The sequence below is a fragment of the Aspergillus affinis genome (genome assembly GCF_023601865.1).
Source record: "Aspergillus affinis strain CMG 70 chromosome Unknown NODE_3_length_628324_cov_86_750800, whole genome shotgun sequence".
Taxonomy (NCBI): Eukaryota; Fungi; Ascomycota; class Eurotiomycetes; order Eurotiales; family Aspergillaceae; genus Aspergillus; species Aspergillus affinis.
This window is the reverse complement of record NW_026515784.1, coordinates 218,907-244,231: the sequence shown is the minus strand read 5'-3', so window position 1 is coordinate 244,231 and position 25,325 is coordinate 218,907. Positions and strand designations below refer to the sequence as shown.

At 51.6% G+C, this 25,325-nt stretch overlaps 5 protein-coding genes across 5 annotated transcripts; all 5 read right to left on the bottom strand.

The window, feature by feature from the left end:
• Positions 1–1,775: 1,775 nt before the first annotated feature.
• Positions 1,776–2,918, bottom strand: KD926_007056 (uncharacterized protein; the record flags this gene model as incomplete). Its single annotated transcript, XM_053100928.1, has 1 exon — positions 1,776–2,918. The coding sequence occupies one exon, from the start codon at positions 2,916–2,918 to the stop codon at positions 1,776–1,778; it is 1,143 nt and encodes a 380-aa protein (XP_052960734.1).
• A 1,547-nt stretch (positions 2,919–4,465) lies between these two features.
• On the bottom strand, positions 4,466–5,327 carry nut2 (mediator complex subunit NUT2; the record flags this gene model as incomplete). Its single annotated transcript, XM_053100917.1, has 3 exons — positions 4,466–4,865; positions 4,945–5,041; positions 5,120–5,327. The coding sequence occupies 3 exons, from the start codon at positions 5,325–5,327 to the stop codon at positions 4,466–4,468; spliced, it is 705 nt and encodes a 234-aa protein (XP_052960733.1).
• Positions 5,328–11,161: 5,834 nt separating this feature from the next.
• Positions 11,162–13,369, bottom strand: KD926_007053 (uncharacterized protein; the record flags this gene model as incomplete). The annotated part of the gene is made up of 1 exon (XM_053100896.1): positions 11,162–13,369. The coding sequence occupies one exon, from the start codon at positions 13,367–13,369 to the stop codon at positions 11,162–11,164; it is 2,208 nt and encodes a 735-aa protein (XP_052960732.1).
• Positions 13,370–15,370: 2,001 nt separating this feature from the next.
• On the bottom strand, positions 15,371–17,631 carry KD926_007052 (DnaJ and TPR domain protein; the record flags this gene model as incomplete). The annotated part of the gene is made up of 3 exons (XM_053100885.1): positions 15,371–15,656; positions 15,715–16,876; positions 16,938–17,631. 3 exons carry the CDS (start codon positions 17,629–17,631, stop codon positions 15,371–15,373), a joined length of 2,142 nt encoding a protein of 713 aa, XP_052960731.1.
• Positions 17,632–23,355: 5,724 nt separating this feature from the next.
• On the bottom strand, positions 23,356–23,882 carry KD926_007050 (uncharacterized protein; the record flags this gene model as incomplete). The annotated part of the gene is made up of 2 exons (XM_053100864.1): positions 23,356–23,599; positions 23,755–23,882. The coding sequence occupies 2 exons, from the start codon at positions 23,880–23,882 to the stop codon at positions 23,356–23,358; spliced, it is 372 nt and encodes a 123-aa protein (XP_052960730.1).
• Positions 23,883–25,325: the final 1,443 nt, after the last annotated feature.

Genomic DNA, 25,325 nt, shown 5'->3' with positions numbered 1-25,325 from the left:
AATTAGATTGTTGTGCGTGAGTAGCGGTCTAACGTCTAGTTTTACTTCTACTTCTACATATCTCCATTGGCCTAGTTACTTGTGCCTGCATGTATGCCTGCCTGTCTACCTGCTGACTTACTGAGGTATTGAGCTATTGACCAAAGTACATAATTATTTAGCCTGCTTACAGTATGTTGGGCTACATACCTAGTAAAGAGTACGGTACATACTGTACAATAGTGTTAACAACCAGGATCTAAGGCGTGATCTACCTACCTAGGAAGGGAGGGATCTAACACAACAGCAAACAACACAATGAACACATGACACATGATTCAAATAGATCAGGCAAGGGGAGGGAACGTAGATGTAGGTACCAAGGTATTTGCATGCCTACCTACACCTCCATACGCATGTAGGTACGTATGTATGTATGTACCTCCTACTCCGTACATCCCCGCACATAGATTTACCCAAACAATCTACCTACCTTACCTACAGGAGGTATCCATGGTAATTAGTGTATTGGTTGATTGATTAATTGATTACTAGATAGATAGATCGTGATCAACAATAGATAGACAATCATATCTGGATTTTGGATGAATAAGTGGATAGATAGATCAACCTCGCAAACTCTTGGCTTATTTGATTTAGGCTGATTGTAATTTCAGTTTCAAAGCGTCTAGTCTTCTCCCTGTTAATCAAATTAATTATCCGATGTTTGTTTGGATCCATGGTAGTTATGAGGAAGAATATTTTTGGTATAGACTGTAGAATAATTCTTGTGAATTGATTCGATTTAGCTCTGTATTAACTAGTAAATATAGATAAGACATGGTAGATACGAAAGGGGTATATACAATCAAGCAATCAATCAATAAACAGGCGGCCTAGAGGTATGTACACCGTATGCACTTCGTCCTGGTCCTGGGAAGAGGGAATATCTGCCGGCCGAAGCCAGGAGGGATGGCCAACCTACTCGGACCTCGGAGGAAATAACAGCGACGATATAGTATAGTTTAGGTAGTCCTCCTTCCCCGATTCAATCTAGATTGGATGGAGATTGACTCAGGTGGCGCAGGTTAGACCGATGAACTATTACCGACCATCTGCTTTCCCATCCCCTAAAAAGAAGGGAAAGTTAACCAGAACTAAACCGAACCCGGCACGGATATTCGGGAGGAGGCGACCGTTATTTTCCTTTTGATCGCGTTTCTTTGTTCCCAGTTCAAGATCCTTTCTTTCCGAATTTTATTTTGGACTGTCAACTGACCATTGAAACCGGGCGGAACCCCGGTCGTGCTGGGAGCCGTTGGGAAGAAAGTGGAGGCTCGGAGGATCAAGTCTGAGAAACTTTCATTGTCTTTTTCTTCCCGTCCCTCTTTGTCCCCTGAACTCTGTTTCAAGTCCAGATTCCCGATCGAGATCCGGCCCCTGACGTGGTCAGTCACCGGGTGGTTCTGGTTTTCTGGTTCTGGTTCGGTTGTTTCCGTCCTCTCCCATCACGGACCACGTGAAACGGTAAAAATCAAACAACGTACACGACGGCTCCATACATGGCATGATGTCGTAAGTCGTTATCTTCGTTCGATGATATATAGGTTCAATCTTGGATCGCTCCAGATGCATGACGCTAATATGATGTAATGTATGCAATATACTGACAGAAAAGAATTGGGGCCAATTCTTTCGCAAAAAAAAAAAAAAAAAAAAAAAAAAAAAAAAAGGGGTATCTCGAAGGGTATATGGATTGTGTTTTGGGGGGGGGGGGTCTGGTTTTTCAGCTTCTGTCACCCCGGATGATCATATCGTTTGATTGGGATGATGTGTTTCTTTTTATGCCAGGGATCCGTAAAATCCACCGGACTAGGTTCTTGATCGCCCTGACTATTATTGGTGTGGGTTTCGCCGCTCCACGAGTGGGACACTTCCGAGTGCCCAGTCTCTTGGTCACGAATGGTCGGACCCGAGGCAGAACCCGCATGTTCGAACATGGCGATAGAGACGTCATCCGAGTCCATCCAGGGGTGCGATCGGCGGCGGCCGGTGGGCGCGGCGTGCGTCAGGTCGGACGTCAGGCGGGTGGCATCGACGAAGTCAGGGAAGTCGGAGGCACGGTTGCGCGAGGCAGACTCAGTCTTCCAGACGTGGCTGCGGACGAGATGGACCAGCTTGCCCAGCACGGCGAACTCCAGCTTCAGCTTGATGCTGTAGACGACGCCCTTGATCATGGTCTCCATGATGTAGAGGTCGCGGTATTCGATGACGAGCAGGCCAATGTCCAGCAGGATGATGATCAGGTTGATGGCCACCAGCTGGTACATGATCTTGCGCTTGCCGCGGTCCGGGTCGAGGCGCAGCATGCGGGTGGTCTCCCAGATGTAGAGGGCGGACAGCACGAACTCCTGGATGCAGAAGCCGGTCATCTGGATCTTCTCCATGACGTTGTAGCCGCGGCGGTAGGCCAGGTTGTCGGGGACCAGGTTGGAGCCGTAGGTCAGGACGGTGGTGGGGAAGTGTAGGATGACAACGTTGACGAGGATCATGGTCAGGACGCGGCGCAGGATGCGGTGATTGGGGAGCAGCAGGTGCAGGCGTGAGTACAGCACGATGGACTGACCGGTGACCATGCAGTACCAGCCGACGGTGATGAAGGTGACGGAGAGCCAGGTCTGGTCGGTGAGGTTGAAGAACTTGAGCAGGAAACCGATGGAGTAAGGAACCAGGCCGACGGACGAGGAGATGAAGAGGGACCAGAAGTACAGGCCGGAGAACTGGCTGAAGGTGACGAAGACGAGAATGATGAGCTCGATGGCATTGTACCAGGTGATGCCGGCCAGGGTGGCAATGGCCACCTTGAGGGCCAAACTGTCTCCCGTGTAACCGCCGGTGATGCCATCGCCAGGGGATTGACTACCGCTGCCCATGCTCATGTCGAGAGACGGCGGCGAGGTCCGAAATTGGACGAGGCTGGCCGGGCGAGCGAGAGCGAGAGACGGAACAATTACGGATGAAGTAAAGGCGGAGGAATACGAGGCATGATGGAGGGGAATTGAAGGGAAACAGATGGAGGGGGAGGAGGGAAAAGGATAGGAAAGAAAGGAAGGAAAGAAGGAAGGGAAGGCAAGAAGAGGAAGAAAGAGGAAGAGGAAGAGAGAGGGAGAAAGAATGGGGTGAAAAATGAGGGTGAACTAGGCTGGGGTGTTCAGGGTAGCAAACAAGCGAGACGGCTGAGCAGATCGGAGTGAGCCAAAACACCGGGATTGAACGGTGGAGAGAGGAGAGCGAGGAGAGAAGTAAGAAGAGGAAAGACAAGAGACGCTAGGGAAAAGAGAAAAGAAACGAAAGGTATGAGATCAGAAAACGAAGGATGAGCCGATGTCAGGTGAGCCAACAGGCCCGTCCGGGGCGGAGATTCTGGGGGACTTCATTTTCTTACAGTCTCCTAGTCCTAGTGCATGTAGACCGGAGCCTGATCGCCAAGCCGCGATGGATTCGATGCGGGGAATTTCGGCGGAGTCACAAACGTCATTAACCGACGGTCCTTACTCTGTACGCTGGACGAAAGTATCCATCCGGACTATCGATGAGTATAAAGGATACCGCTTACCTCCCCACGTGCCTGATCCCTCAGGCCCTTTACACGTGTGGGCGCAAGGGGATGCGTTCGTTGAGGTTGATCGTTCCTCTCGCTCGGGTTGGGAGGTAACTACTAAGTAGTACCGTAGTTGATAGGTATCAAATCCACCACGCCACCGGACGAGAAAATAGAACGGACCACCGTGAGCCCTGGTCCCGGTCTCATCCAGGGCAACGGACCACTTGCCACGCAGGCACACAGGCACAGACAGTATGTACATCCTCTGTACTCCGTAGTACACAAGGACAAAGACAGACACAGACACAGACACAGACACAGACAGGAACACAAAATCAATTTCATCCTGAGCAATACTCCGCCCGTCTGCTGTGTAAGGACAACGCAACGACGGGAGATCGAGTGATCCCGACTGATGGATCCCAAAAATAGTTCCCTCCGTCGATCGATTCTGATTGCTCCTGGTTGGGTTGGGTCTGGCCAGTCCCTGATCTGATCCTTGTCCCTAATAACCCAGCTGAAATGAATCAAACTCCCATACATATCCGTCACAAACGCCCCGATGTAAAAAAAGAAATCCCAAGCGACTGAAAAAGAAAAAAAACAGACATACCCTCCGATCTGGCGATCGCCGTCTAGATGAGTCCATCAGTCCCCCCTCTCTCTGTCTCTCTCCTGCCTTTCTTCCAATCCCGAGCTATGCATGCACCCCGTATGTCTGTCTCCAAGCATGCACGCAAAATAAACATAGGAAGCACTGTCCAAAGTACGAAATTACCCAAGCACCCAAGTCCCTGGTAAGTTCATCCTATCTCCCAAACCACCATCCCCTTCCCCTTTTAATTATTACCATCCTCAATAATCTCCCATCCCATCCCATCCCTAGTTCCCACCACCACCCTTCGCCTCACTCTCGGCTTTACCTTCGTTCTCATCCCCCTCCCCAAAACTCGTCGCTCTAACTACCCTCTCCACCTCCCCCCGACACTCCGGCATAGCACTCCTCATCTCCCTCGCCAACACATCCCGAAAACTCGCAAACGCCTCCTGTTTCCCCTTCAGATCTTGATTCCCGCGCTGCACCAGCTCCACAAACTCGCGCGTGTAGATATCCGGGTTCCGCGCCGCGTCTACGTAGTCGATGATCTCGGGAGGAAGTTGGATGGTATTGATCGGGAGGTCGGAGGGGTTTGTTGTGCGGGATTGTTCGAGGGAGGTGGTCGTGGTAGGGGGATCGCGTGTGTGTGTGGAGAGGGTGGAGAGGCCTTGGGTGAGGGTTTTTCTATTTTTTGATTGTCATCGTTAGATTGCAGGTTTATTGTGTTTGGAGGGGAATGGATAAGGGAGGGAGGGGAGAGTACATCTTTCGAACGAGCTCTTGTTGCGTCTCCGGACCTAGGTAGCCGTGGACGGCGGATTGGATTTCGAAGAGCTGCTGGATGACGTCTTTCAGGTCGTCTAAGACGGGTGACGAGCCCGGGGGTTAGATTCTGGTGATTCTGGTAACCGAGAGGGGTGGAGGGAAGGAAGACTTACTGTCGACCGTGCCGAGGGTGACGGGCGCCATGGGGAGGGACTGCAGCACTTGGATGGAAGAGGACGATCGCGATAAGAAGCTCAATCTCCTTCTCCATCGCAAGGTTTCTTTGAGCCGCACCGCAGTCTGGGGCGGTCTAGCCTCTTCGGGAAGGTGCGCCGGGTTCTTGTCGCTTTGGCTTGGAAGTACTCCGTACAGTGTAAACATTAAACAAAGTAAACTTGATGATTGTTGATTCGCCGATGTCTAGAAAAATATGTATAGATCGATATATGTATATATACCCGTATGTATAGAAGAAGATTATGTCCTCAACTCTATAAACCCTTTCACTTTATGACTCTTACCATCCTTCTACCAAAATCGTTCCGCTTTACTTCCAACCCAAGAAAGCATTATGACGATACACACAGAGCTGAAAAAATATTACACTTCCCTGGTCCGTAGGCTAGGGAATTTGGGCGCCTCTATCTCCGTCTCCACCATCTCGAGTCCCGACAGACTAGGGTATCGACGGCTGAAGTTGGCCTCCCAGTCCTCCCCCGGAGTCGCGAGCGCTTCCTGCATGATGGGACTGCGATCATCACTGCCGCCCACGGCCTCCTGTCCCAGTGCCCGCAGGTTCTTCGGTTTCGGCGGAGCCGCTGGTCGCGCCGTGCCCGTGCGAGCCGTCTCTTGCCGGGGAAGATTCGACGGGCTCTCCCATCGATCCGCCCCCGGCGAGGGCTGAGTCTGCGGCGACCCGTACGCGGCCGGGGCGACATTCCGCGTGTTCAATCGAGGCTTGGGACGCGCCTCGGGCTGCTTTGCCTGCAAAGCGCTGGTCGACTCGTCCGTGTACCGCCCGTAGCCCGTCGCGGTCTTCGGAGGCGGCGCAGGCTTGTTGCCTTCGGCCAGCAGATTCTTCACGCGTCCCTGGATCGCAGACGATCGCGGCGTATCGCCGCGACCACCCCCTTCCGCCACCTGGCGACGGTACTCCGCGGCCGCGCTGGCGACCCGCTTCTCTTCCTGCGACAGACGCCGCCGCTCGAGTTCCCGGCGCATCTCGGGCGAGATATCGTCGTTCTCGTCGTCGCTGATCTCGGCCGGAGGCTCGACCACCTCAGAGGCGGTCACCGCCATGAATGGCTTGGGGCTTTCCTCGGTCGCTGGAGACTGGGGTTTGCTGTCGGAGTTAGTCTGCTCGAATCGACGGAACGCCTCGCCGAATCGGCCGGCAAACCGGTTCTTGGTGCCCGACAGCGACAACGTAGAAAGACTGGACCGTTTCGTGTGCTTCGAGCTTGAGCTTCCGCTATACCGCTTCTCGCGCTTCCGGTTGCTCTCCTCTTCGCGCGCCCGCAGGTAGTCGATGTCGGACGAGATGTTGGCCCGGTCGAAGTTTTGATCCGCCTCCGTGCGTGCATGCTGCAAGGGCACCCCCATCTCATACGAGGGTCGGGGCAGGTCGAGCGAAGAGCGCGCGCTTTCGGAGCCGCGGCCCGACTCGAACTTGGCGCCCGCGTGCATCGACACCGGCCGAGATTTGCCGTTGGCCGACTTGGACCGGCCCACGGGGTCTTCAACGTCCAAGTTCGTCGGTCGCAACCCCTCCAAGGATGGTCGCGACGAGGACGAAAGATCCGAGATCCGGTCGGCAGAAACCCGAGGGTTGGGCCCGAGGTTCGAGTATGATCGCGTGGGTGAAGGGGCCTTGCTTGGCCGGTGCGGCCGTTGCTCGCTGTCACCGGACCAAGGCTGGCTGGACGGACGACGTTGATGATCAGACGAGAACTTGTACATCGGACGGCTAGATGGCTTCGCTTCAGACACCCCCGGCGTGGAAGGAGGCGAGGTCATGGTACCCGTAGAAACCATTGCAGGCTTCTGGGGAACAGGCTGATGCAGTGGCACCTGCGGGCGAATAGGCTCCTCCTTGGAGGATTCGGTCGGTCTGGTCTTCAGAGGAGGCGGCTGAGGACGCCTCTGGACCGGGGGTTCGGGGAGCTCCTTCTCCGACGCAGGGCGTTTGGCAAAAGCGTCGTCAGCAAGGGCGTTGGTCAGTCGCCGTGAGAGGTCCTCATCCTCCTGCGGAGCGTCCGCCGCGTTGGGCTCGAAGTCAAACTTTCCTCCTTTCTCGTGCAGGATATTGAAATGATCCAGGGACGGGAATCGATTCGTGAACTCGTCGGTGGAATTCCGAGACTTATGGCCACTTCCTGAATCCAGAACGGCAAAGGGGTCGGTGGAAGAAGGCCCACCACGGAACGGCGAAGGGCTCGGCTTCGCAGAATTGTGCTGGGAGGTGCTCGTCGGTCGAGTCGGGCGTCCTCGTCGCATCGGCGCAATCTCGGGGATACTGGTCTGGGTCTCTTGAATCGGAGGAGAGATCACGGCACCCACTTGGGGGGCGTCGGTGGGAGAAGGTGGTAGTTCCTGGTACCGGCGCGCTTCCGACGTGGAACGAGTGGCATAGATCTACCGGAGTATTAGATATCTCGTGAGCAAGCAGGGAATGCGGGGGATGCTCACGTCGCGGATAGGGACATCCTTCCCTTGCATGTGGCAGGATTCGCGCAAAACTTCGTAGATATTAGGCCGCTTCTGCGGGTTCTCTTTCAACATCCAGGCTAGAAATGATCGGTCAGTATGACGGAAGGATAGAAGTAGCACCAGAGTAACTTACAGATGAGCATCCGCAGACGATCCGAGAACATCGGGTAGGGAGGGAATTTGAAGCTGGCATTCAGGATGGCCATCTGCCCAACCTCTTCGAACGGAGTGGTGTAATAACACAGTTTGTACAGCAGGACCCCCAGGGCCCAGATATCACTCTTCTCGTCGATGGGCTGCTTCCGGTAGACGTCGATCATTTCCGGACTGCGGTACTGCAGCGTCGTGTGCCTTTGCACATCGTCCTCGATCAGACGGCCCTCGGCGGCGGAGGTAGCGGCGGGACGAGGAGGCGCGGTCGAGCCGAAATCGCACAGCTTGTAGATCGATGATTTCCCCTGGCGGGAGATGAGCACGTTCTCGACCTTCAGATCCCGATGCAACAGAGGCGGTTTGAGGTAGTGCATGCAGGCGACCCCCTCCGCGACGTCGGAGAAGATCTGGATGATCTCCGGCTCCGTCAGACGGTTCTGCAAGCGCGTGTTCATGAAATCGATCAGACCTCCGCCCGAACAGAACTCCATGAGCAGGAAGACCTCGAATCCGCCCCCTTGCAGCTGAGATGCATGGGAATCGATGTACTTGACGATGTGCTTGTGTCCCTTCAGTTTCTTCATCGTCTCGACTTCCGTCCGCATGTTGGCGAGGGCTGCCTTGTCGGGGACGGCAACCCGCTTCAGGACGGCTCGGTCTACTCCATCGATGGGTTGCGGCAGACGGACGACGTAGACGTGGGCAAATCCACCTTCGGAGAGGTACTTATCCACCACAACTCGATGACCTCCCACCTGGACCTTGGTTCCCGGCAGGAATGTCCCCGCGGGAGCGTTCACTGCAGCCATGGGGTTAAAAGCGGCGACTGGACGATGGGAGGCGGCGTGGCTTTGATAGGACTGCGTGGAGTTGAAGGACATAATAGATGGAAAGGAGGGAAGAGAACGCGCCCTCGAGGGGCAAGATGGAAGATTGTCGGACTGAGCGATTTGGTTACCGTCGCTGCATAGAGACCACGTCGTGGGGTGTGGTAAGAAAAGACAGGGAAGGGCGACGCTCAGAGGACAGTTGGCGGGCGGCGGGGAGGAGAGGAGAGGAGAGGAGATGGGAGGGAGACAAGTCGGTGCCTGACTTGGTCGGACCTGACAGGTTGGAGAGGGGGAGGAAGAAGTATAGAGCTGGACAGGGAGCGATGGAGAGGACCGACCCACGACTTGGGGCAGGAGAGAGCCTCAACTGACCAGCAGCAGCAGAGGAATGGAGGCCAGGAAGAAGATGAATGGAAGAGAATCCCCGACCAAGACTCGCTTTCCGGTGATTCTCGTTGGCGGTCAGTTTGGCCCTCTCCGGCTTAGTCAGGCTGGCCGATCTGCATTGACAGGAGGTCAATCCTTATTATTCTATTTAGGGGAAGGAGACGCTTGCATCAACCATCTCCGAGGGCTGTTTTCTAAAGGGGGGAAGGGAAATAAAAGGAGAGAATCCTTTCATCATTCCAACTGATCATCAGGAACAGGTCCGGTCACGAGATCCCTGCGCATCACCCGAGTTTATGTATGCTTCATGTATGTACAACTTGAACATTACTCCGTTCACAACGAGACACCCCATCCCTTATCTTCATGTCTTAGCAAAACTAAACCCGAGGGCAGGCAGCAAGGCTCTTCGCTGTGGACAGGTCGTCCACCGATCCAGGTCGCTGGTAAACCTTGTTGTAGCCCTCCTCCTTGCAAGCCGAGGTGAAGTCACTCCACTTGCCGGTGTCGACGACGCAGCGGGTGATGCCGGTGCCGGTGCAGAGGGTGCCCTCGACGGTGTTGCAGGCGCTCTTAGTAGGGGCTTCCTTGGTCGAGTCGGTGGCCTGGCCGCAGTTGCCGACGTAGTAGTTGGCCGTGGCCATGGAGAAGGAGGCGGCAAGGACGAGAAGGGATTTGAGCTGCATTCTAGAGGGGTGTTTGATTAGTTTGAGGTTGGTTCATGAATTGAGAAAGACATACTTGTAGTATAGGTGGTAAAGATTAAGAGAGAGGAAATATGGTTCCAATCAAGGAGGATAGAGTTTAGAAGATATCGATATGAGAGATAGAAAGCAAGGAACCCAACATGTCCCCAGGGGGGTTATTTATATCCACTCTTCTGCACACAATTACGATTCCATTTGTGATTTGATAGCCATCTATGATCCGTGGATCCTAACCTGCTCAATCTTGGTCCTGACGATGCACAATGGCCTTCAACCCGATCATCTTCAATAGTTGCTGTGATCGACACGAGACTACCGAGATAGTTAAGCGATATGCCGAGATCCACCCGGCCCTCGAGATGAAATTGTAGATCGGTGGACGCATCAAGAAGGCAACTACGAGTGATCCTACAGCATACAGATGTAAATGCAGGAGCTTCTCGTCGAGAATAAACCCGTGGTTCCTCCCCTAGATATAATACTTTGTATACTCATACTTCGTGGGTGAGAGACGGTCCCAGGGCAAGGCAAAACAAGACCGCTCTACAGCAATATCCCAATCAAACTCAATTAATATCAAATAGCCTTTCCGCAGCCCTCATTCCTGAGTGTTTTCTCCCCTCCGATCCCGGTTCTCGAGTCTCCTGAACGGTGGACCCGAGCACTGTGGAAATATCACAAAACTCCACCCTCACGCCGACCAACCCTCTACCTGGCAACCAGCTGTCTAGGCAATCGGACTCCCAGAAACACACTCAGATTTATGCGCTCTGAATGGTGGGAAAGACGACTTGGATCTACGGGGCTAGGCAGAGATCAGAAGGACGAGAAGTCGAGAACAGAGCTCGGATGGGCACGGATATCGCTGGGAACGTGAGCGAGTCAGGACACTCTTGGCTTTGGATTCTCGCTGTGCTGAACTGGTTGGTATTGTGGCCTTCGACATCCTATGAGAACTTGGTCAGAAAGCGTAGAGAGACATACGAGGTTGCTGAAGAGAAGATAGAAATTCATAAAATTGTAGGGTCATGAACAACGAGAGTGCCCTGTCTTCTCAAGAATAGGCAGTCCCAAAACTATTCAACATGAAAGCTATTAAATCCGCAAATCTGTCGTTGTCTGATATGTGCAACGCATCATTATAGTCTTACCCATAGGGTATGATCAAATATCCTGTGTACAAAGCAGTATGTGCAAAAATTATGTACACTATATGCCACAAAAAAAATGTCAAAACAAACAATCATCATCAAACGTCAACATCATATAGGCTGTATGATCAATCAAGAAAAAACAAGTGGGGAATCTCTGTGCAAATGAATGTCTAAGCATAACAAACACCCATGCAAGATTTGGAAAACTCGAAACCAACTCCTCGCCAATGAGTATGAGTCTATGCAACGCTCAAGTATCTCCAACAACCATATAGTCATGCGTAACTAAGGCCTCCGAGAATCGTACGGCTCTCGTTAGCCGCCATGTTCGTCACCCCGAGGGCGCGCACTTGCGTGCCTTTCCGTAGCCGCTGCAGGCCAATGCCGACCTTCCATCCTTCCGTCTCTTGCAGAACGAAGACATATCTTTTGCCTTCCTGGTCGCGGATGCTAGCCCGCAAGACGTGCAAGCTCTGCGTCTCGCTGCCAACGGCGCTGCCGTTCCGACTGGAGCCTCCCGGGGTAGCAAGTCGGCAGGTATTCTTGCAAACCTTCAACAAACTGTTCAAATAGGCATCCGACTCTTCTGAAGTGGGCTCTCCGGTGCCTCGACGGAAGAATAGATTGCTGGGCTTGGGAGCCTGCGGGTTCTTTTGTCCGCCGTACTGGGGACACCACACCTCGGCCAATTTCATGGTCCAGGCCTTGACATCCCACTCCCGCTGAGGCACTCCTCGCACATCGTCGTCGATGAACAGCCCTTCGGTAGTGATGCGAAGGACCAACCCGTCCGTCACCATTCCTTGACCGGACACTAACTGCGCCACTGGAGTCCGAGGAAAGGCGTTGTTAAAGGCGAACACGCCGCGAATAACAATTTTGTCGGGGTCTTTGGTCGAGTACCCGCCTCGGATCGACGGAGGCGGCGTGGTTCGGGCTGTTGATTGAGAAGGAGTATACGAAGACTCTGAATATACGGATGATCTGGACTCAGCACCGTACGGCCGCCTAGGTCGGTCGTAGGGCCGAAAGGAGTAGGCATCGTCTTCGGTCGTTGATGTGGCAGTCCGTGCATTGGGAAAGGGCGGCTTCTTGGGCGACGGAGTGCGTGGAGGTGGCGCACCTGCCGTTGCTGATTTTTGGCTGGAGGCCTTGGATGCGGCTTCCTTTGCGGATGCAGCTTCCTTGGCTGCCGCTTCCTGAGCGTCTTTGGCCTTCTTCTCGGCGTATTTCTTCGCCGCGGCCTCTTTGAGAGCGGCAAACTTGGCATCGGCTTCCTTTTTGGCGGCAGCTTTCTCGGCGGCCTCCTTCTCAGCTGCTTCCTTCTCTGCTTTTGCCTTTGCTTCCGCAGCTTCACGCTCAGCCTTTGCCTTGAGTACCGCAGCGACTCTCTCCCTTCTCTCCTTTGCCTCCTTGGCTTCGCGTTCAGCCTTTGCTTTTGCTTCCGCGGCTTCTCTGTCGGCTTTTTCTTTGGCCTCTGCAGCTTCCCTTTCGGCTTTCGCTTTACGCTCTGCGGCCTCCTTTTCAGCCTTTGCGCGAGCTTCTGCCGCTTCCCTCTCAGCCTTCTCGCGGGCCTCCCTTTCAGCCTTTTCCTTAGCGGCAGCCATCTCTTTCTCGAGCTGCTCTCGACGCTCACGAAGCTCTCGCTCCATGGCTTCCCGCTCCCGCTTCTGTTGCTTTTCGCGCGCTTCAGCTTCCCGTTTTCGTTTGAACTCTTCCATCTTGCGGCGAAGCTCTTCCTTTCTTCTTGTTTCCTCTCGGGCTTTCTCCCAATCCTCTCCACTCTGAGGCTTGCTCTCCTTCTTGTTCGAGGTCGAACCACTATCGCTAGGTGGGGGATCGGCCTTGGGGGGAGGCGGCGACTGGGGTTGAGGCGGAGGAGCACCAGCGCCATACTGATTACCGGCGTACTGGTTCCCAGGAGGAGGGCCACCATAGTTCCCACCAAAGTTGCCCTGCTGTCCTCCAGACTGATTATTAAAGTTACCACCTCTCGAGTAATTTCCACCGGCCCCTGAGGATTGATGAGAGCCTGCACCGGCGCCGGCGCCAGCGCCCCCAGATCCAAATCCACCAGACCCGAAGCCTCCGGGTCCTGGACGACCACCTTGTTGAGAGCCACCGGCGCCAGAGTCCGATTGAGATACACCAAAAGCCCATCCGGCAATGCCGACTCCGATGGCCAGAACGGCCATTCCTGTACCGCTCCCACTCGCGATCGTGGCGACGTACCACGTCTTGACAAGCGGCGCCAGCGTCACCCATAACAGAACCACAAACAGTGTGCATACCGATCCAGCGATGAAGCTATTTCGATGGCATTGTAGCGAAGGAAGGTATAGGAATCCGGAGCCCGACGAGTGGGGCGGGATAATAAAAATATCGTAGTTCCCCGTCGGGAGATCTGACGACTTCCGATATTCGCCTTGGGTGGTGTTTGGTTTTTCACCGTGAGGCGGAGGCGGGGGCGGAGGGCCATCCATGATGTTGTGGAATTATTGACCAGAGAATAAGAAAGAGACGGGAGAAAAAAGGAAAAAGGAAGTCGTTAGATGGACGCGGGGGGGTATCTCGGATACGTTGAGTCGGTCGTTGCACAAGGAAACCGTCTGGGCTCCCTATTGCAGTCCCTCACTTGCTATAGCTGTTGCAAATGGAACTGAGACGTAAAAAGCGACGGAAAGAACATGTTCATAACAACATTTGATTTGACGCTGCGGTCGTGCCACTCAGCGCTTGTTTCTGTCAGGAAGCCAGAAGAGTCAGTGTCTGAGACCATCACGGCTCTGGGAGTACAGTATTACGGAGGACATACCTTTTTGCCGAAGAACTGAACCCGATAATGGATACCCCACCAGGAAACAGGAATAGCAATCCGAGTTCGATCCACCCAGAGTCAAGGAAGATACAGATGCGAGGGAGCAAGAAGTGGGATGCAGAAGAGGGACGGGAGAGAAAGGAAAAAAAAAGAGAAACAGAAAAAAAAAAAGCTAGGCGGCAAGCGACGGCGTGATGATCGCACCAGAGTTAAAACCTGCAGCAGGCCGCAACGGTTGGCCCAATAATCCCGGTCGACGGCCGGGTTTAAAAAGCACTACAGGCAGACAAGTAGGCTGTGTAACTGGAGCGGGATTAGATCCGGCGATAGCATTGGTATCTAGCTATCTATAGAGCTAGAATAGGCGATTACTGGAGTTGATGCGCTGGCATTTCCATGCGGTCTTGCGGTCTCGATAGGTTGTTGTTTGTTTTGATTTTGTTTGCGGGGGGTTGCTATTTGCTCTACGGGGTCCTTGAGGTGGTCTTATTTAGATGGAAGGTGACTTGGATAGATTGTTTGACTCAATTATTTCGAATTGAAGAGACCCTCCATTTCCATTACATCCGTAATCCAATTTAATCAAGCATGCACGGAGCACGGAGTCCAAATTAGACAGACGCAACATACCTCCGCGAATCTCACGGGAAGCCTCCAACTACCTAACCTAACTAGGGGACCCGGGATCGGGAGAAATGGAGGCTGTAACGAAGCTTATTCCAATGCTCTTAGGTATTTGGTATTCACTGCTCTTGAATAATGATTCCTACCGTTAATCAAGTGTTACTCCGTGGAGGTTTTAAGGAAAAGTAGGTAACAAAAGTGCCTTATGGAGTGGAGCGTCTTTGTTCTCTGCAGTCCATTTTGTTTGTTTTGGTTTTTCTGGTTATGGACTAGTGCAATCCGTTGCAGGGGATGCTGATTGGCTGAGGAGTTGGGTTCGCTGACGTAATTGAACTTTCCTGATTGGGTAGGGCATCGCTGCGGTGCCTGGGTGCCTGTGTGCCTGGGGCTGGGGCCTGGCTAGTTCTACTACTTAGGATGATTATTGTAAGATTGTTCATGAGGAACTTTGTGTTACGGACAGTGAAATAACATATCATCAACGTATTCATTCATCAGATACCCAAGGAACATAAAATCCATGGGAATCCCGACATAGCCGGCATAAATTAGCAATAACATGACCCAAGAGTATATAACGCCAGAATGGCTGGGATCTCTCTCCCTTGCTCATCATACCCATCCTGATCGTGGCAGGTGGTTGTTGCAAATATCACAATAAAACACGTCCCATCTATGTGAAGGGTTGAAATGAAAAAGAAAAATGGAAATGGAAAAATGGGAAAAGCCAAAAAAAAAAAAGAAACAATCAGAAAGAGAAAAAAGACATCAAGTCTATCGTGTCGGTTTCAGTCTCAAATCATGCAACGCACTCCGGGGAATAATCGAAAAGACCATGTATAGGCAGCCATAGCAGATGCAATCGAGAAAAAAAAAGGTAGGAAAGGTGTCCACAGAATGTGCGGGATGCAGCCCAAAGTCAAATCAAACCGTTGACCATTGCACTGCAGTTCGTCTGGTTCTGTACTGTCGTGTTGAATAAAATCATCGCTCTCGAGAAGAAGACTTTTTCTTGGTCGTTCTGTGGCGTTGGTCAAATCGTCTAGAACGGGAATCCTCCGGGGAAGCCGCCGCCACGAGACTGTCCACCACCGAATGGGCTGCCACCGGCTTGGGCGAATCCACCGCCGCCACCACCACCGCCGTTCATCATGTTGAACAGGATGTTGGGATCGATGTTGATATGGGTACCGCCCATGCCGCCCATGCCACCCATGCCTCCCATTCCACCCATACCGCTCATGCCTCCCATGCCGCCGAAGCCGCCACCGGAGAACATGTCGGAGGGGTCGACCAAGTCGTCACCGTTGTCGTAAGAAGCACGCTTCCTATTGCCTGGTTAGAGCGCTGACAAAAGGTGAACATAGGTTAAGGGAATTAACTTACTGAGGGTCAATCAGAGTTTCGTAGGCCTCTCCGATTTCCTTGAACTTCTCGTCGCCGGCCTCTCCATCGCGGTTCTTGTCCGGGTGGTACTTGATGGCCAACTTGCGGTACGCCTTCTTGATCTCGTGGTCCGTGGCGTCCTTGCTGACTTCAAGGATCTTGTAGTAGTCCTTCCGGGCGGCCTTCTTGAGCTCGAACTCGGCCTTGCGAATGTCTTCCTGGATGCCCTTCTCGGTGGGGTTGGTTTCGGCCACGGCCTTGTAGTCGCGCACGGCTTCTTCCCAGTTGCCGGCTCCACCGTGGGCCTTGGCACGCATCTTCTGCGCTTTGATGTACGACGGGTCCAAGCGCAGGGCCTCGTTGCAGTCGTTGACTGCGTTGTCGTATTCCTTCAGGTTAATATGGGCCTGAGCACGGTTCTGCAGGATCTTCGCGTTCATATCCTTGTTGCTGGGGTCAACCGCCACGGCCTGAGTCCAGAGGTCAATGGCCTTGCGGTAGTCCTTGGCCTTGAAAGCAGCATTTCCTTCCTCCTTGGTACGGACCAGCTTCTGCACCGTGCGAAGGAGCTTGATGGCCTGTTTCATATCCGGGTCCAGACCAAGACACATCTTCAACAGCTTCAACGCCTGCTCGGTCTCTCCCATTCCGTAGAAGGCACGAGCACGGATCATCAGCGCATCGGGGTCCTGGCTGTTCTCTCGGAGCATACCGATGGCAATGTCCTGGGCCTTTCCGAGCGAGTTATCGTTGCCCATCTTCAGCTGGGCCTCAGCGGCCAGCAAAGTCCACTTGCGGGGCTCCTTGACACCCTGGCCCAAGAGCTGCTTAGCCTGGTCCAGACAGAAAACGACCATGGACACTCCCCGATCTTGCGACAGAGTCTCCTCCGCCTGAATAAGAAAGCGCTGCATCTTCTCAGCGAGGGCACGATCGGTCGCAGACGCAGGGGGGTCAATCCGATCAAGGACCTCGAGAGCCTCAGACGGGCGACCCAGACTGGTCAGGATCCGCGCGAGACGGTACATGATCTTGGAATTGGAGGGGTCGAGCTCGAGCGCTCGCTCAGCATCTTCCAGGGCATTCAGGTATTGATGAGCGGATATGTGGGCTGCCGCACGGTTGGACAGGTAGACGGAGGAGTTAGGGTTAATTTCCACGGCTGGCGATCACAGTTAGAAAAATTTGATTCAGCGACAGATGTCAAGACAGAAAGCACACACCCTTGTTGAATTCCTCGATCGCTCTGGCAAAGTTTCCATCTTTGAAAAATTTATTTCCGGCCAGTTTGAAAGAGTCGGCCTCAGCCGTAGTGCCGTTGGACGTGTGAGGCGGCGGGGTAGGGCTACGCTCGTTCTGCGTGCCGTTGACTCCATTGGCAGCAGCAGAGGGAGATTGCAAACGAGGATCATTGCTATCGATGTCCATCGAGCTTCGATCAGCAGCAGCGGCCATGGCTGTGAGTCGACGGAGCTCGTCGGGCGGAAGATTTAGCGGGTGAGAGTTGGGGTCGTGCGAGGACCGGCGACCGGCGGAGCGAGAGGAACGAGAGGCGGAGAAACTGAATCTCGCAGTGGCCGACGTGGAATGGCGAGAAGTTGAGGGGGAAGAAGAAGATTTAGACGGCGTCGATGAAGTCCGACTGTGAGAGGGACGAGACGAGGGTTTGCGCGGAAGAGGGTGATTGGTCGGAGGGGTGGGAGGGAGGTTAGAATTAGTGTAGGGAGGAGGCGGAGGACGTTGAGAGTGAGGATGAGGATGAGGATGGGGAGGAAGAGACGAGGAAGAAGTGGAAGTGGAAGAGGAGGAAGTATACGGGTCGACAGAAGAATCCCGAGGTGGCGGTTCAGAAGCAGACAAAGGCTTGGAAGATCTCTTCTTTGACTTGTTGCGAGAGAAAAGTTGCGGAAGAACCATTTCCTCTTTTTTTTTTCCCTTTTTTTCCAATCTTTTCTTTGAATTTCCTGAGGATTTGATGCCGCTGATTGGCGGGTCCGATCGAAGGGCGGCGAAGGCGGTGGAATCTTTCTTTCTCTCTCTCTCCGGTTTCTTTCCGCCGCTTCTCTCGCTCTCTCTCTTTCTCTCTCGGTCGGTCACGGCGGGCGTCTGGTTCAACGGCTCAATCCTACTCCGTCATAATGCGTCGCACTTCGATCAAAATGGACGAGAGAACGCAATGCAGCAATTCAGTAACGTGTCAATAGTATCACCTCTCCAAGATAATAAGATCAATCCTTCTATCGCCGAGCAATCGGAATGAGTAAGACAAGACAAGAAGACAACGCGGAAAACGAAACGTTGAAGAAGAGAAATACTAGTAGCCCCGGTGCATGCCGGTGATTCCCTCGTGGATTATATGACCTTTTCTCCTCCGAGACTTGTTTGTCCTGGACGACCGATCTGCTCCTCCACTTGTGAAAATCTTGGAGGCTGGTGATGGGTGACGAACGCCCTTAGCGTGCAGCCGTCGAATCCCATCGAGCTTTCCCTCCGGATGGGCGCTTCTGGCTCCTTACGTACTTTGGCTGTCTGTCCTCCTAACTGGTTTCATGTCTCTCCTCCGTCCTGTCAATTTATCAATCAATCAATTTCATTCACCCAGTCCAGAGGCTTAGCTGCCAGCACTATTTTTTTCGGTTTTTTTTTTTTTTTTTTTGGTTTTTCCTTTTTTCCCCTATCGCTCCCAAGTCCAAAGACACCGGTGGCCATTAGTCCATCTCCTCCATACCCACAAACGACTATCCTTCCAACTCCAATTGGTCCTGACTGGATAACGCTCCAAAGTCCCTAGCAACCCATTATTCATCTGCATCTGCTGCTCCCTGCTCATGTCCCTCCCACTGCTCATGCCTGGGGGTCCCAGTCTGGTCTTTCCTTAAACGGCAATCTTCCATTTTGCTCCGTCCCCCTCGATAGCCTCCAGCACAACTTGCCATGGAGACAATGTCTGTCGCTCTATTCCTGGTTGAGAAGCTGGCCCAACTGCAAGTCTGATATCATTTCCTTGACAATTCCACCCAAATAACCTCGGACCTTGATCTGTTTGGTTGTGAACTGACGGATCTGAGGTTCAATAAGCGCTATGTAGTAGTCGTTTTTCATGGAATTCATTATCACGGTCATGATTTCTTGGAGGTTGTCCTCTGTATCCCTCTCTAACTCGTCTAGGCTTTTCCGGACTCGCTCGGTACATTCGTGAACGATGTGGTCTGCGTTTTCTGCTACCGTCTGGGTCACGGTATCTTTCATTCGACGGTAAGTGCCTTTTCCTGTGGAGTTTTTCGGTTAGTTCATTGGAATCAGTCGCATTCATTCTCGTTGATAACCTAGCTCTTTCCTTTGCGCACGCTTCATATGTCGACGCCAATTTCTCTCGAATTGTAGCGGGGAAAACGCAGCTTATCTCCCTCTGTGCCGCTTTGGTATTGTCCTCTATAGCTTTGAGGTCAACCTCCAAAGTTTGGCTGTGGCTATGAAGTGCCGCACTCAGCATGTCCATATGCTCATCTGTGAGCTCATGCTTAGCAGAACGAATAGCAGCCCAGTGAAAATCTGTCAGGGCCTTTTGAAGTACTCGGCCCAAATCTTTGAACCCCCACTTAATGAAATATGCAAAGGTTTCTCCCCAATTATGATGGATTGTTTTCCATAAATGATATGCCCTGTCGATAGTGGTCAATATCTAAGTGAAAAGAGGACAGCAATTTTTGAAGTACTCACAAATCCCCATTCTAATCGATCTTGCGATACATCCCATCACGACTGCAAGTAGCACGATAGGTTTGCCAATGGACCCCTCCATTGTTTCGAGAGGCATGCCATTCGGAGACCGTGCTAGAAAAATCCTCGCATACTGTGACTGAAGCTTGGTCTAGATTGGTTAGCCTTTTGTTGCGCACAAATTCTCCAGGAACTTACTCAACTTGTTCACTACGTCCTGGTAGAAAGCCTTTTGGACCTTTATCAAAAACATTCTCCACGCTTCTTTTGCTGACTTCGGAAATCAGAAAACTACCCATGTAGAAAGGAAGGGGCCGCATACAGAAAGAAAAGCTTGGCGTGTCTTTTGGAAGTCAGCCTCTATCTCACTTCTCTTGTTCGCCGACACGAAGACAGTTGTTGGACTAGCTGATAATGTCCATACAGTCATTGAACGAAGCAATCGCTGAAGATGGGTCAAGAAGCGTCTTGCACCCTTTTTTCTTGCTTCCTCCGTCAACGTTATGCAATGGCGCTGTAACTGCAAGATGCCTGTCTCTTCGTAGTATGTGAATCCCTCTACAGTGGCTTCCTTGCGCATCCGACCGCGCAATTTTTGATACGCTCGTGCCGATACACAGAAGACAGGGAGATCTCTTGCCAGCTTCTGGTAATCTTGGGTCATTCTGTGTTTGGTCCCTTTAGCTGTGGTCTCGTCCGGTTCCTCGCTGGATTCCTCGTCGAGGTCTTGAAATCCGCGCGCGAAGTCGCGCTTGATCTCGTCCCTGGAGTATTTGTTGCGAGCTTGAATGCATTTTCGATGAACATCTAGCTTCATATTGCGAGTCGCCGTTTGAAACTCGTCAATCTCAATTTCTTTAGATTTGATATTCTGACTCATGGGCCGTCTCTGGGAAACAAGCTTCTTTCGTTGAGCTTTCAGATCTTGGAGTTTTTCCGTCAACTGATTAGTCACTGGAGTCTTGGGCTCATCTACGTCGTGATCTTCCGAAGCATATTTCGTCAAAAGACCTTCCGGATTCAGTTTGCTATCGTGATATTGAAATTTTCTACTTGAAAGATCCTTAAAGCAAAGGTGACGTTCTCTGCGCCATCATAGAGTTCCGCAATCTCAAGGGTTGACCGGAAGGCGCCGATGGGTAAAGATGCAACTGTACCTCAAATTCATATTTAATTGATTTGGCGCTTGTTTTTACTTTCAGAACCAAGTTTTTCATGCACGGTGACTAGCAACTGGCATATTGCCCGATCGCTCAGATAATCTCGTTCGCTTTCCGTGATGGAGCTTTTGTCAATACGGAGCTCACGCCGGAGCTTATCTGGCGGCTACGAGTTCCCAAACACAGTTCGTCTCTTCCCTTCCGGTGGAGACCCGAAGTTCTCAACACGCCCATTCTTCGACGTTTTGAGCGCACTCCGTATGGTTATGAACTCCATAAGTCTTTATCGATGACTTATGAATCAAGTCGGCAAGCACTCAAAGAGTTAGGCCGAGATACTAAATTCGAAGTTCCGATTAGGCGATCGACGAGGGGTACTGCAAAGCTGACAGGTGTCACATCTGCTCCTGAACCAGAGTGGACAACTCAAAATCGGAAGCGTTCATCCCAGAGAAATCTACAAGCAAAAGAGCATTTGCCTGAGAAACGAGGGAACAAGAAGTCGGGCGGCATGAAAGCTCCCAAAGCGCCCCTACTGCGTCGATCAAAGCGATTGCGGGCTCAATGATTTTGCCTTTCTAAGGCTTTTGAGATTGGAGCACAGTATTGATCTAATGTATCTAGAGTCAACTTTAGTTTCTTATATCGCTGGTTCTCCTTGAGACGGTATCTACCAATAACTATATGCAGGGTCCTCACAGAATTTCTCCCTCGAGAATGAAAAGTCCGAGGTTAGAATTTTCTTTCACTAGAGATTGGTCTCATCTTTCCACCCTGCGATGACACCAAACACGTGAATATTGACACCTGATTCTTCGGGCATAAAGGTATAAGTAAATCCTAAGACATCAGGGAAGGGCTGTATTGCCTTGGCGCCTTCTCGCATTAGCGAAGAACAGATTTGTTAAAGGTTCCTCGGAGGATTTCAAGTGGCTGCACAGGCTTCTGTATTTATTGATGGGGTTGGCTGACAATGGAATTCGGAACTGGAGAAAGGAATTGGCAGAGGTAGCGCTGTCTCTCATACGAGCCGAGAAACAAAGCCTGAGTGTCCACGGCCTTATTTGTTTTCGAAATCGACTGTACTGCTATGAAAAATAGCCCAACTGGAGACAGCAAGTGGAGAAGCCTAAACGACCTTGAAAACTATATCTTAGAGTGAAGTTAACTCACGTACACTTGATGAGAAGGCATCGATCAGTCGTAGGTCAAGGGTAGCCAACGGGCGAGCCAGCTCTTACTTTCCCTCTAGAAAGCCTGTAAATCCAAATGAGTAGCGTCACTCCAACATCAAGAAAATCAAACACGAGTGCGCCTCCAAAAATGATTGCATAGTATGTCCAGGCCAGTGAATTCGGTAAAGAGAGAACAGTCACAACGATCGCCCAAGGAAGTATCCAGCAGAAGTTTGAGCCGAGTGCTTGATATAGGTACCACCGAGGTGAAGCTGCAAGTAAAATAGCTCCGAGTTGATAGTTGAGTCCATAAAAGATGTAGGTCCAGTCAATGGCCTGTAATACGTAAACCAACGGAAAAGTAATATACTGGCTTGAGTACAATAGACCTTTCCTTATTATGTCTCTTATGTTTCTTCCAATTCATTTTATACAATTTTCTTTTCTCTAGCACGCGGAGTATTTTTCAGGGAGCCTCCTTCACCAGACGAGAATGACTGGCTTTATATCTACATGTACTAGCTCACAGTCTCACGTCTTCAAAGAGTATATGGGGGACCTCGGCTTCCACCCTCCTGATAAGCAGGACCGACTTCTCCACGCTCACCTTCAAAGTCCCCTTTCCAAACACGCTCAAACCAAGCGCCATAATAATTACTCTCCGATCCATCATCCTGCACCCGCCATTGCCTGACCACATTCCCACAGTCGTCCAAAAACATATGCAACAAACCCCCGCCATTCACCGCAACATCATCCTCCACATACATATGGGTAACAACACACTCTCCCTGATACAGAGCGTATGGCTAAGAGGATTTTCATCCCAGTCGCCTTCTTCGGCATCCTCTATCGCGTCCCTAAGGCTCTCCTCTCTGATCTCAAAATCGATCCGCTCATTTGCGACACGCTCAGGAAATATTTCCAGGGCAGCTGCCAAATCCAGGCCACCGAAGATACTTTCATCGTCAAGGACAACCCCATCATAAGTAACCCATTCTGCGAGTTCATTGGCAGACCATAGAGCATTATGACCCTCTTCATTCGTGTAGCAGAGACGAAGCCAGCAGCCATTGTCAGCAGTGGTGTTATGACCGTAGACATGCAGTGCTTCAGGCCTTGCAGGCCGAAGAATATCATCTATATGAGCTTGAATAGGAGAGGGTGGTGAATTGCCTGGTCGATAAGGCTAATAAGTTGATATTCGGTTAGTTCAATGTTGTGGTCTTTTACGAGGTATAGAGGGTATTCACCTGTCTTCCTTCGCATCACAATGCGAGAAATTGGCGTAAAAGCCTTTTGCGACGGTCGGCGGGGGACTCATTGGAGACTGAGGAGTCTGGGTGAGGTTTTTCCCATTCGGAAAGGAGATAAACATTCAATCGAGTTTTCCCCCAAGCAGGTATCCGGGGTTATGTTTTTCAATGAAGTGGAGTGGCATTTTGTCCTTGTTCGTCGCGTGGCATGGGAGTTCTAGGAGGAAGATACACGGAGGAGAAACACATCAGGCATTATATAGTCCGAGACTTGGCCATTCTATACTTGGAAGGGATCGCTGCGTCCGCTACATCGGGTATAGCGCTGTTCTAGCACCGCAGGGCGAAGTTGCCTTCGACGTCCTTTCCGAATGCTTTATTGACATCTTCTCCGGAGGCTTTTGTCGCCATGAAGGTGGGCTTCTTTGGATCTCTTGGACCACCGATATCGTCATCTTCGTCATCCGTGGAGGGCCGCCTCTTCAACGGCTTGCGTCTGCCAGGATGTGAGTTGCCTGGATTTGACTTGTGGCTCTTTCCGTGTTTCTTTTGATCCTTTAGTCTTGGGTTCTTGCTGAAGCATTCAGAGTCAACGTGATAAGGTTTCCGGCAGAATGAGCAATATGGAACGTTATCGATCTCGATTCGACATGTCGTTCCGTCGGATGACGGGATGACTTTCTTGTCACCCGGTCCTCGGATTATAGCGAGAGCAGGGAGTGCCTGCACTTCTGTTGGTGTTTGCGCAGCTGTCCCTTTCTATGCTCTTCTTCAATTGCCTTGTTTTCAATGTAGTCGAATGTGGGCGCCGCTTTGGTGATGTTTCCATTTTGGTCCCTTTCATTAACAAGGTCCATCTGCCTAAATATATGATCGCGGAAGCTTTCATACTCAGATCCTAGCGCGTGCATGAAGAATTCTTAAGGGACAGGGCAGGGTTATGCTTCTATGCTTCTCCAAAGTGGGGCAAGGAGTAGTGTAGGACCAATCATGTCGTGCTACTAATGATGCCCAACCCGTGAACGTGATTCCACAGTCGTTCTGAGAAACCTATATAGCCTCTATTCACATACTATAGCAACATACAAGCTTAGAGGACAAGAAAACCCAGAAGCCAGATCTGTCCGCTGAAAAAGTGAAGACGCGCGCCCTGTGTCTCGAATACGAATGCCTAGGCAAACGTCCACCTCGCACTGCACAGCTTGCTGTATCGATGCCATTCTTTCTCCAGATTCAATCTTCGTCGGTCCCATTTTTGTCAAAGAGACTTCCTCCGGAATCCTGTTTGTCGATAAATCTCCCAAATTGACATACTCGCTCGACGAGGAAAATAGTGGTGAAGGAGAAAGGGTTGGCTCTTAACGACTCATCAAGTGCGTTTTGAGTCTGGGTATATACCTGAGGGGCCTATAGAAGAAAGCGAAGAGTCATGACAAGAAGGCGATGCAGTGAATGGCACTCCCCCATGTTCAGCATGACACGTAGGAGTTTGAATATTCGACATTTGCATGATATGACTCGCGTACACCAAAACCACAAACCCACGGACACGTTGCAATGTATACTGCACTTGCATGCATAAACCGCATCATTGTTCCTACTCCTCCTAATGAGGCTCAGCTTGTTGGCCTCAAAGCTGGTGCCATAGAAAGAAAGCCTTCACTGTGCCTCCTGTCAATTCATCAACCTCATATTCAGGAAAGCACGATGCCCTACCGACCATGAGATAGTCGAGAGGGGTTCAGGGCGGACACCGACGTGATGCTAGTGAGGGCTGGCTTCATTGGCTTGTCAGATGGGCTAGAGGGGTGGGTACCCACAGTGACCTTCGATTCGGTGGTGGTCTTACACCTCCTCAGCAGTGTGCGATTGTCCTGGAGAACCTCATGGTCAACTATACGAAGTTTGCAGCAGCCTCAGTGATGCAACCATGGTCAAAATAACACGTCATATCTTGGACATTGTGCATCTGCTTGCCATATATCGTGTTGTTGACTACCACAAACTCACTAACACGTCGCAAACAACCCTGCACTTGCATGCATGAGCATCACCGTCGTTTCCCCTCCCACCTCTATACGGTCAATCTTACATTTATCAGACTTCAATTTTGCAATATCTGCAAACTTGAGGCTGTAGTGATGAGCCAATCGCCAACTGCTTAGTTCATGGCCCAGGAGTTGAATGAAGTAAACGTTCAATTTTCGGCTCTTCGCCATCCTGGAGACGCCAGAGATTTTCCAACTCACGTCAGCCAAAGAGAAAGCGTGATATTTTTCGTGGCAAAGGTCCTGCGTGGT